Source organism: Strix uralensis, chromosome Z (genome assembly GCF_047716275.1).
Source record: "Strix uralensis isolate ZFMK-TIS-50842 chromosome Z, bStrUra1, whole genome shotgun sequence".
Taxonomy (NCBI): domain Eukaryota; kingdom Metazoa; phylum Chordata; class Aves; order Strigiformes; family Strigidae; genus Strix; species Strix uralensis.
In genome coordinates, this window is record NC_134012.1 from 36,024,346 (window position 1) to 36,037,024 (window position 12,679).

Genomic DNA, 12,679 nt, shown 5'->3' on the forward strand with positions numbered 1-12,679 from the left:
TGTTTATCGGCCCTTGTGGTACTGTTCTACAGGACACTGAGGAGTGTGCACAGAAGAAGGAAGAGCAAAACAGGCTGGTTATAAAAAACCTGGAGGAGGAAAATAAGGGATTAAATACATGCTGTGCTGACCTGCTAAATGACCTGGAGAAACTGAGGAAGCAGGAGGCACAGTGGAAAACAGAAAAATCTGGCAATGATACCAGAATAAAGGTATGAAGTGGAATGGACTCCTGGATGTTATTTCAGAATTAACTTCTCCAGACATTTGCACTACAAGTTATTTTCTTTAAATAACAAGTTATATATTCAAATCTACCAGTGGGGACTTGCATTCATTTACATTCCTTCACTTAAGACCCACAGCTTTTTAAAAATTGATGTTGCAAAGCAGGAATCTGACTTCAAATAGTCATCTTAAAATGTAATAATTAAAAAATAAAAGATGCTGTATTTTAAGATAAAATATATGTGTGTGTGAAATTACAAAAGCTTAAAAGTATTATAATTCACAATTTTTTTTCTCAATGTGTAATTTACTTACCTATAATTTGGTTGCAATAGACTCCATATTTGTTGTTTTGGAAGAACACTTTAAACTTTTAACTGCAGTTTTGTAATTGTGTCCTAGCCACCAGAGGGCTCTACTCTGTGAGAGGCCTTATTGCATATAATATATTAAAAAGTTATTTTCATTGTTTATGATAAAATGAAAAAGGAAATAATTGAATACGTGATACAGAATATTGTATCTTTTATTTAAATGATACTTTGTCTTGCTTGCTGGTGAAAATTGGCAAGTTCTTTTTAAATTCCTGTAAGAAATAAGGCACAAACATGGTATCAAAGTGTTTGATGGCTGCTTATATACATACCTAATTAGTGGATTCTTTTTATTTACATGGCTAATGACCACTTATAATGCTGTGCCCTTTTACACTATCAAAGTACATGACCTTCTGGTATATTCAGTGTAGCAATTACCTAATCAACATCTTGCCTAGAAACACCTTTTTTTCTCCACTAACAAATCAGTGGTTTTGGTGACACTTCTGATTGTTGTACTGATGGAAACCCTTTGTGAAGAGCTTCATTCAGATCTGTTAACATGGGAAGTAAAGTTATTGCAAGTTGATGCCTTTGGAGTGGTTATGATGAAAAGATTATAGGATTCCCAGGACAACAAATGGTTTGTTGATACTTGGGGGAGAAAATTTAGTGTGTACTAAACTGATTTAATAATTATCAAATTGTCAAAAGTAGTTCTTGTAATATTGGATAAATTAGTGAAAATCATTGTTATCCACACCTTCAGTGAAAACAATCAGAATAATTGTTAGTGTATCTGTCTTCCTGGCTGATAAGGCATGCTGAAGAGAGAAAGGTGTGTCACAGCCATGTGAGTCCAGGGGTTGGAATAAGCAGTTTCAGTGTTTCACAGTGGGGTCACAAGCAGATCAGGGTGGTGCCTAGAGCATGACAGAGGTAACTTCTTGATATGGGTATTCCCTGAGCCAATTAGGAATGACACAGCTGGATCTACTGTTCACAGACAAGGAAGAACTGATTAATTAAGTCAATTAAGTCAATTAACTAATTAAGTCAATGGCAGCCTTGCCTATAGTGACCAAGATCCTGAGAAGATGAAGGGAGAAGTAGCACAGTACAGATCTGGAATTAAGGAGGAGAGTCTTCAGTTTGTACAGGACAATGTATCAGGAGACCAGCTTGGCTAAACAGAATTAATCGCTAAACTCCAGTGTAGGGTGAGGGTGGAAAGCAGTATTCAGGAAGTGTAAACAGTGAAAGCTACAAAGGAGGAGTTCAGAAACATTGTCTGGGCGCTCAAGGATGGTGATGACCCACCTACAGTTGTGACTTGCAAGTGATGATAGGTATGACAAGAGTTTCTTGCACTTCTTTAGTAGTAAAAGGCTGAACAAAGGAAATGGGGGCCTGTTGCTGAAAGGGAAGGATGAATTAGTGACAGCAGGTAATAGGTACAGCAGAAGTACTGAATGTCACCTTTGCCTCAGTCTTCTCCAACAAGGTTCCCCCCAAGCTTTTGTGCCTAGAGACAGACTTCAAGGAGAAGTACTAAGTATGGATGAGTTGGGAGATACCCGAGAGAACCTGACACATCCATTGGACCAGCTGAACTGCATCCAGGGGTGCTGAGAGAGTTGACTCATGTCACTGTCAGGCTGCTGCCTATCATATCTCTGAAGACCAGAGATCAGGTGCAGTCCTTGATCACAGAATCACAGAATCATCTAGGTTGGAAAGGACCTTGAAGATCATCTAGTCCAACCGTTAACCTAGCACTGATGAAAAGGGTAATCCAAGAACAGAGGTTGGTTGGCCTCACTTCAGTCCCTGGGAAAATCACAAAGAAAGTAATCTTGGAAGTAATTTCTGGGCACATAATGGAGAAGGTGACTAGAAATAATCATGGATTTACCAAGGGTGAATTATTCCTGAGGCACCAGATCGTCATTTGTGATAAAATGATTGAGTCTGTGGACAAGAGAAGAGCTTGGATGTGATTGACCTAGACTTTAGCAAGATTTTTGACACTGTCTTGCTGTATTCTTGTACCCAAGTTAGGATGTTACAGCTGGATAGGTGGACAACAACATGTTTAAAAGAACTATTTGGATTTTTGAGCTCAGAGTTGTGGTTAATGGGTTGTACTCTGCCTGTAGGCTGGTAAGAAGTGGTGTACTGCAGGATCTATCCTGGACCTGTTTTGTTTAAGATGTTTATCAGTGACCTCGAAGAGGGGACAGCGACATGCTCATCAAGTTTGCAGATGACACCAAAGGGGAAGTGAATGTGCTTGAGGGCTCTGCTGCGATCTAGGGGGACCTTGACAGAAGTGGGCCAACATGAGCCTGAACTGTGACAAATGATGAACCAGGGCTAGGGAACAGCTCTGGGGGACAGCCCTGGGCACTGGCAGGCAGCAAGCTGCATCGGGGCCAGCCCTGTGCACCCAGGCAGCAGTGAGGGCCAGCAGTGCCTAGAGAGGCATGAGCAGGGCATGGCCCCAAGAGCCAGGGGTGGAATCAATACCTTCGGCTTAGTACTCTAGATACTGACATTTTTGTGTGCACTACAAGAAGGACATCAATAAACTGACTGAAGGTGAGACAGTGGGGCCTGAGACCTTGTCTTGCAAGGAGAGGCTGTAGGGTGGGCTGGTTCAGGCTGGAGGAACAGTGGCTCTGGGGCTGGGGTCATCCAACAGCACTTCTGGCACCAACAGGAGGGGGTGGAGAAGATGCAGCCAGGCTCTTCATCTTCACAGCTTTGTGTGGCAGAAGGGTGAGAGACAGCACAAGCTGAACACAAAAAGCTGAGACTGGAGGTAAGGAGAAGCCTTTTCTCCAGGAGGACAGCCCAGGAATGCAGCTGGGGTACATGGAGGTTGGGTCATCTCCATCCTTAAGAGATTTCAACCACTGACTTTGTAGAGCCCTGAGCAGCCTGATTGGACCCTCTGGTTCAACCTGCTTTAGGCAGAGGCTGTGACTGGAGAGGTCTCCAGGTCTCTGCCAGTCTGCATGTGTCCATGAGTCTGATGCCCCAGCTTCTGCCTTTTTTTTTTCTTTGCCTTCTGTGATGTTAGACAAGTGACTATACACCTTTGCTAGTGGACAGAGCTAGGTAAAGTTGGTTATCTCACAAGACTGTTGCAGGGATTGAGAAGCATATTAACAATAGTATCTGCAAGAGATACTATTGATCTCTAGGAAGTAGTAATATGTTATCTCATTGTTTTTTATCAATATTTTGTAAAAACAGTTATTTTTGTAGTTCATAACTGTTTTTAGATATACTCTTCCTATAAATATTTGCTTGAAAATTTAAGTTTCAGTTTGAATTAATTTCTCTCTCTGTTCCTGACATTCCCCATTTCCATTACTCAACACTCGAGAATCCATATTGGATTGACTCTTAACAGGATGCTTATAAACAATAAAGAATAATAATTTCCTTATTCACAGAGGCCAAATACGACTTTATCACACTACACTATACTGGGCTGCAGATGATGTTCTAATATGCACCCCAATATAACATGTCCCTGAAATGCTTTTAAAAAGTAATTTATGAGCAAATTCAATAACGGAACTGTACTGTTCTCAAGTAGTTGTAAAAATACTTAAGGATAAAAATAATTTGAATTCAGAAATGATATCTCCTTCTGAAAGTCACTTCTGCCTCTCAGCCTTGAGTCTGGGAATTTTGTACATGTTTTTGTACATGTTTTTTTATCTATATCTGTAGATGAATAAAGTGAAACCTCATCAACCTTAGTGTTAATTCACAGTGAGTCCATAATCTATGCACAACTATGCTGCCTCATGCCTTCTCTGTGTTATGCTTTTCATGTTTGAAGTTCTTTTAAATTCACCTTTTATCTGTTTTTTTTTTTTCCGAGTTTTTAGTTCTTGGGCTTGAAATGATCAAAATATTCCTATAATATTTTTCCTTAAATTATTATTCAATTCTGTTATTCTATTCTTATTCTATTATGCTATTTATCTTAATTTCATTTTAGTTGGGATCACCACTTTTCATGGCTAGAAATAATGACTAGACTTATTTTTTGTGCTTCACTTTCAGTACTGTTATAAAGAGGCATCTTTTACTGTCTTGTATTTTTCTTAAAATATGTATTCTCTTTCTCATATAACTGAATTATTAGATGTTTTGACTTACTGTGTTTTAAATAGCACTTACTTTGCTTTAATATGTTTTAAAAGATTGAATTCTAAACAGTCTGTATGTACAATTGAAATTAGCTTTAATTTGAAAATCAAGATTGGGAGAATTAGTATTTAGAAAATTTTCAGTCTGTGTGTTTATGCAGTGAAACTACCTTCTTGGCTAAAATGCAATGTAATAAATTCCACATGATTTAAAAAAAACAGATGTACTCAGAAATTGAGTGTAAAAGACTATAGGTTATTTCATAATCTTAGATTTCTGACTTGGGTACAAAAGCTCTACTAAATGCCTCAATATATGATATTTCAGTATACAAGCTATTTGTATAACTAGTCCCTTCTCGCTCCTATTTTCACATTTTGCCCTTTCAGTAATGCTTCCAGAAAAAAAATTAAGGTTTCAAAATCAGTTCAAAAGGTTGAACTAATTAATTTGTTAGTTGAAATCAAAATCTGAAGTCACGTAATTCACAAATGGGGTGAAGTGCTCAAACTATTTGTTACCTAGTCATTCCTGCAATGAATCATGGGGACTTAAGCTTTGGTAAAATCAGATATTTTTTTAATCTCTACCATGAAAAACCTCTGCAACTCTATAGTGGGGTGTGAAATATAGGCAAATAGGATTTATTCACAGAAAATGTGAACTACTGTTATTTTTGTTCACATTCACGATAATTTTTAGCTGCTGTGGAAAAATAGCCACTGAGGAGAAACCGTAAAATTATGTGGCTGCAAGTTATAAATACCTTATTACACTTCAGCATTTTCACGTGTTGATAGAACTGTCTCCTTTCATTCTGAAAAGTTTTGTTATCTGAGGAAAAAATAATTTTTGCTAGCTAGTCTTTGAGATTGAATGATGACTCATTAGTTGGGTACACCAGTTATATAGCCAAACAAATAGTTTTCCTACCTCATTCACTAGTGAATTTTGCTATTTCCTTACATTACTGTTACTGTTATTAACAGGACATGATAATTCTTGTCCAAATTCAAAGAGTTTGATTGTAGTACACTTCTGATACATCCAAATGTGTGTAAGATATTTCATGCTATTTTAAAGAGAGGCAATTAGTTATTTGCTTTTCAGTTATAAAAGTATTTTGATACCTTTAATATTTGAGGGGTATTCGTTGAAAGGAAAGAACATGCAGTTCTTTATTTCTTTAAGTCTGTATGTAAATGGAAGATAAACTAATACATGGCATGGATAATATCCATATATGGATAAAATGGCAGTAGATTAGTGATGCTATCCTACTAGGAGGTATTTATTTTAAATTATTGATGAATCCTGGAATATTTGCCTTACAGAGAACAAGTGATTGTGTCTGAGTAGCTTCATACCAAAGCAGGTCTAAGGCTCTTGCCACCTTCAAACTCTGCTCTAGAAATTGCTGTAATATTTTTATTTCCATTCCTGCCTCAAAACACTCTGGGAGAATAGTCATATGAAGCTTCTTAAGGACTGAAGTACTCTTCTAAGCTGCTAAAGCTCCAGAGAACTCTAGTTCTATGTAGAGATTGAAGTCTTGCTTGAGTAAGCTGTCTTGCTGCTATATTTCCCACATATACCTTAACACTTTGATGAACTTCTACAGTAAGGCTTACTGTAAAAGGCAGAGTATTGCTTGTTTACACTGTTTTCAACAAGCATTTCCAGAAGTTTTCTTATACGCTGCTTCTTTTCCTGAAGAAACTATTCCTTGCACTGAATTAGAAGTGCAAAATCAGAGCAGATTTAACTCTCAAAAATGAATCTGTATCCGTGATTCTTAGTTCATGTGTCAATATTGTGTATTTTTTGGAGAACTTAAAACAATGACTGTATAGCTGGTTTTTGTTAGTAGTAGGGTTTATCTGTTCAGTAGTTAGTGTACTATTGCTTTGCAAAGATTTGATTCAGGATTCTTTTTCCACATGCAGCAAACAAATTAAGAAAAACTTCTTACAGTGGGAATGGGTGGCCACCTAAAATTTCAAATACCTTTTTTTTCTGGTATTTCACATTTTTCATACATGCACACATACCTATACATATTTGCTTAGACCATGGTAAATAAATATATGCATGTATGTATGTGCACATCCATATGTCTTTATACATAGTTAACACACATAGTAGATTTAAAATCTTTCATACACGTTATCTTTAATACGTTTCCAATGCTTTCTTTGCAGAATTTGGAAACTGATTTAGCAGAGACAAGAGAACAAATGAAAGAGTTGCACAGTATATGCAGTAACTTATCGTCTCAAGTAGCTGTGAAACAGGAAGAACTCTCCCAAAAGGATTGTGATGTGATCAGAGCTAAGTAAGTATTTCACAATTTCATTACCTTTAACTCTGAATCTTATCAAAAAGATTATTACTCCACTTACAAAGCAGTATCTTGCATTAGAGGAATTTTTGTTCAACAGTGTATTTTCATACCATTCTGTTCTGCAAGATGTAAAGCTTTTGGAAGTCTACCAGTAGATGACAGTTTATGTACACTCTCTCTGATATATTTTGACTCTTAGTATATTGTTACCAGTTTTTGAGTAGGGATGGACTTCAAAAATTACACTTCTGTAATTCGCATTGGGTTGGAGATACCTGTCTCCACTGAAAGTAATAAAATACCAATATAATTAGTGAAATAAACATTTAATTGCAGAGACAAAATGCCCTAAACTTGGAAAAGCTTTAAGTCTAGCTGTAACTTTTTAATTAGAGAAAAATCTGACGAGTCAGCAAATGTCTGCATAGGCTTGTGCTAAAGGTTTAAAGTGCAGTGATTTAAGCTTTATCTTAGGTCTCACACAGCATTTCTTTACACTGAATCTGTAAGATTAGTGCTGTATTATTTGAGTCATGGAAAAGAAATGAAGGATGGAATGAATTATATGAATTGACTAGACTACTGAATTCCTCAAAATGAAGGTAATGGCAGAAGACAATTGGTAACTTCAAGTGGATTGTCAGGAAATTGTGCATTTTTCACTTGTAGTTTCAGAGGCATACACAGTGTTTATCACTTCTGCATTAGCCAAATAATATTCCCTTCAATATCACCTCAAACTGTGGTTATGCCTGAAGAGCTGCAGTTGGGATGCAGAAACCATTGGTATGGACACTCCTCTTTTGCTTTCCAAGCAGAAATAATCCTACTGTAGGGAGTCAGTATCTAAGTCTTTTCGGGGAAAAAAACCTAGAAATATGATTTTTGATGTGTCTCACCTAAATTATTGTCCTAGTATTTGTTGAAATCTTTACAGGAAAAACAACATCTTATTATTTTCATATTTAAAAAGTATAATGGTTGGGTTTTCAAAAATCATTAAAAACAGGCAGATTTAAGGGCAAATTGTATTGAAAGAGGCAGTCACTGGAATTTGTGAAAATCGACAATGAACTAATAGGCTTTATTATCTTCTGAAATTATTCTCAGAAATGTATATTCGTGTGAGAGGACTAGGGACAACAAAGAAGACATTTTTAAAGTCAGGTAATCAAGGTTTGCAGTTACTGCTTATTGGTTGCAGTTTAGGATACTGCAGACTGAGTTAGCCAAATCATTGAACTTAAAATTTCTCAAAATGTATTCTTTGCTATTCACTGCAAGGCAACCAACCTCCTAGAATTTGTTACAGACATCTCATTTACATATGTAATTATAATAAGTACTTTTTTGAACATAAGGTCTGAACATGAAGTAACAAAAAGGTGGACAGCATACTTACTTTGAAGTGTTTGAAGTCTTCCTGTATGTTTTTCCATACAACCAGTCTTCTAAATTTATGAAAAAAGAGCTTGGCAAACTGATCATATATGTTTTTCTGTGTGCTCGATTGTTTTCCTTCCTAGATACTTATCTAGTATTGGGATGAGTGATAATATTTTTCCATATCACTAGTATGTGAGTTACACTTGTTATATGTGTATCTATTGGATCAGTATCTTTGTAATTCAATGTCTGCCAGTCTTTCTTAATGAACTGTTTTGGCTACAAGTTTCTTGTTGACATTTCTATTACAAAAGAAGAGGGCTTATGCTGAATGGCATTTATAAAATTCATAGTTTCTGGCAGCAGTTTCAGCAGTTAGCAATACAAACTAAGAACTTTAGTCTGTATTTTTTGTGGTATAGAATACTGAAGTTTCTCCTTATCTTCCCAAAGTGTCAATACGTAGATAAAAACTATTTTTTCATTTTTTTCTTAATGAAAACAAAAGTCAAAATAACGAAAGTCTATGTAGACAAAAGCCAAACTCTTAAGTTAAAGCAGCAACTCCAGAATTAAAGGAAAAAAATCTGAGGAGAAAATAATGTCTTTACATCTTCCCATCTTCTTAGGCCAAGATCTTAGAACTGTGTCAACTTCAAAATTTGAAGCATTTGGTTGTTCCTTTTTTTTAGACTGATAATTATTTAATTTTTTTTTAGTTCTTTAAAACTGGTTTCATAAAAGTATCACATTGAATTCTCAGTTTTCGTTTAATGCTGGCAGAAAACTGTTTCACAAATAGTATGGAAAATACCCCATCTCCCTTACTATCTCCAGTTTTCCATCAATTTAAAACTTTTGGAGCTGAAAAAAACAATCTGGTTTGCAAATCTCTGATCTCCCCACTGCTCTGTCTCTCACTCCCTGTCTGCTGCCTGCCTGCCTTGCCCACCCTCCCCTTTTTTGAAAACAGACCAGGATCACAGTTGTAATTATTAGAAGCAAGCTCTGGAGGAAGAAAGGAAGGAAAATGGCTTCCTTCATTTGGTGTCGTCTTCCATATGCAGTATAGGCAGATACAGAAGAATACTCCTTCAGCTAACACCTTGGAAATACTGTGAAATTTTTACAGTAGATGCTAAAATCAATTGGAAAAGAAAGTCTCTAAGGGTCTATGTGCAAACTGGTCTGGTGCTCTGTTTCTTGTGCAATCATAACTTCTTGCTCTGTTCTGTATATCTGTCAGTTTGTTAACATGAGGTTTTTTTTCAGTTTAACAGTAACTGTCTGTAGACACTTAAGAAAACTGTTTCATTTAAGGGGCAGCCTTTTTCAGCAAATTAGCAGGGACCAAAATTTTGAACAAGTACTCCAGTCTAACTCTGGCCCTACAGAATAGAGGTGTTCGAAAATCCCACACAGTCAGTAGTCTCTGTCACATACTTCTGAGGTTTGGAAGATAAATTTTCTAAGACCAGTGAACAGACAGTATTTACAGGATCCATCCTGCACAGTGGATGTCTTCAAGAACCCTTTCTTTGCTGGCTTTATTTTTGCAAAGCACTCTTGATCTCACTGGGTTTAATTTCAAACTCCTGAAGTAGTTGTGAAATGCATTTTCTTGTTATTTTTTCATGTTTGCATTCAGTCCAGATTTTCTGGATTATTTTAGAGTCCCTGGTAGCCTTTCAGTTTTCATGTTCTTGGAAGAATGTTAAATCTTGCTGTTTGTTTCTGATGATTAACTCCAATGCATCTCTGCGATTTTTGTTTTAAAATTATGCTAAATATCAGGATTTAGAACTTCCTATTTACTGCTGAGCACTCGCTGGTCTGTGTCTCGCTGGCACACAGCTCTGGTGGAACTCTAAACATCAAACTGGAGAGGTTTGCTTGACTCACTGAGACTTGAGCCTTGCTATCACAGGTATCCAGGAATTATTAAACTGTTTGCAAATATAGTAAGCGCTGTTCTAAAATTAATTAGAACTTCTTGCTCCTGTGTTCTTACTGGAAGTGTGTGCCACCACTTTATTTCTTTGATTAGTTTCTAGTCCAAATCTATCCCTTATCATTTTTACAACCACTTATTTTGTAAAAATATTGTGCTTTTTTTTTTTTCTTCCTTTGCCCCCCCAACTGCTGTTGCTGTTTACCTCCATGCTGTAAATTATCAGGCAGCCGGATTTCTACTCAGCCCTTATTTTGCTGCTCTGGGACTCTCAGGTTGTTCTTTGCTGTGTGCTGTAAACCATTTCATAGTATCTATGCCATTCCACTGAGAAGCCGTAATTCATAGTGCCTGTCACTGTGTTGTATTTCTAAACTACAGGTAATGGAATCCAGAGATTTCCTGAATTACCCCAAACCCTCTTACATTCCCTTGATAACAGGGATATCTGAGGTGCTCGGAATCCCAGCATATTCACCAAAACTGTGGTGGTGAAACAAAGCCAACAACATCACCTGAAGTGGTAGGTGTGATGAATGTTTGCAGCACAGTTACATAGCTTCTCGACTGGCAGTAGCTACTCACTTCATTTATATCTCAGGGAAGCCGCAGTTTACTGTTAAACTGTTGGTGTATGCAGGACATAAAGGTTTCATTTAATGTTATCCTCTAAGGATAGGAGGAAGCTTTAGTTCACACTCTTGTCAGATATGAGCACCAGAGCTATTTCTACCCTAAACAATAGTATGAATTTTCAGTATTGTTATTGGCAAGACAAGGTGTCAAATCTTTGAGTCTTGCTGCAGTCCAGTTTGTAGGGTCTTTGTATAGTGTCAACCTTGCAATGTTTAGAGCAAAATCTACTAAGGCTACTCTAATCTTAATTTAGTGGTTGAAATAATTCAATAAGATAATGCTCTTCTGTTTTGACTTGAGAGAAACCTGACTGTTTCTCATACCCGGCTCTTTCTTCTGACTTGAAGAGTGCAACTTACTTTCTCTAATTTTACTGGTTTCCCATTGTACTGGTCTTGAGGTGTTACCTTAGAGACAGAGGGGTGTGCTTTTTTTTTTTTCTCAATGATATCTGGTGACTTCAATGTTAAAAGGGAGTTAAATGCTCTCAGTGTATCGTGGTATGTTTGTTTATGGGGAGCATGGGAGTTGTGGGGAAAAAGTAGACCTAGTAGGTGTTTCAGTTTTGGTGCTTAGCTGAGAGGAACTTGTTTTTTTGATTACTGTTGTTGCTGATGACTTTTTTTCTTAAATTTGTTTGGAGTGTAGAGTATATTGAAACATTTTATCCATGTGTGCTTATATTTTTATACATATATCCTACTTGTATGCGTACATGTTCACATCCACATATAAATTATGTATTTTATGTGTAGATGCATATGTTTCTACATATCTGTGTGTGTACATGTAGATGCATATATACATACATATATATGGCTGTGTATATAGGCACATATATTTTAAATGCCACTCATTACCTTGTTACATCCAATTTGCAATTTTTCATTTCTTCTGTTACATGCTTGACTGAGAGTATCATTTTACTTAGGAATTGACATCCTTATACTGCTGCAGTGACAGGGAGGTGTCTGTCTTGTAGACAGCTTAGTAGTTTGCTAATATTTGCATATTAACAGATATTTTGATGAGAAATTAATTTTTATCCTGAACTGTTTTTCTGATTGTCATGGGATTGATTTTCTATACTCTCTTTGAGCATGCTGCAGGCAAATTGGTAACAGAATCACTCAGAATCACTGAGTGGCTGAGACTGGCAGACACCTGGAGATCGTATAGTCCTGCTGTGGTGGTGCAATTCCCCGCCACCCACCTCTCTTTGCTGAGCTGCTTAGGTCTTGGTGTGATTCCAACCCCCCTCCTGGGACCACATACCAACCTAGGGCAGTATGGATTGCAAATGGCCCTGGACCAGAGGATTAAGGCACCCCCTTGACGTGCCTGGCTCCTGCCCTCCCTCTCGGTTGGGAGTGGTAATAACAGCCCATCACCTCCTGACAGCCTGGTACCTCTGTACCTGGGATGTGGCTGAGGGAGGGGGATAACAGAACTGCACATCCAGCAAGTTCTGGACCTACACAACTGCTGTAAAACACCAGAATATTTCATCACTTGAGTTGGCCTGGAGTGGAAAAGTACCTGTTGAAAGTCAATTATCTTGAATGGTATAAATAGTCACCCTAAGTGAGACCCTTCAAGCTCTCCTGGATTGCAGTGAGACTGTGACCAGCATCTCCCCTGAGC

The 12,679-nt window shown here is 37.3% G+C and overlaps 1 protein-coding gene across 1 annotated transcript in view; it reads left to right on the forward strand.

The window, feature by feature from the left end:
• CNTLN (centlein) overlaps positions 1–12,679 on the forward strand; it is a 206,565-nt gene that overhangs the window by 48,244 nt on the left and 145,642 nt on the right. The window contains exons 5-6 of the mRNA XM_074856182.1: positions 33–212; positions 6,920–7,053. Of these exons, the coding sequence (XP_074712283.1) occupies positions 33–212; positions 6,920–7,053 (314 nt within the window). The remainder of the gene's footprint in view (positions 1–32; positions 213–6,919; positions 7,054–12,679) is intronic.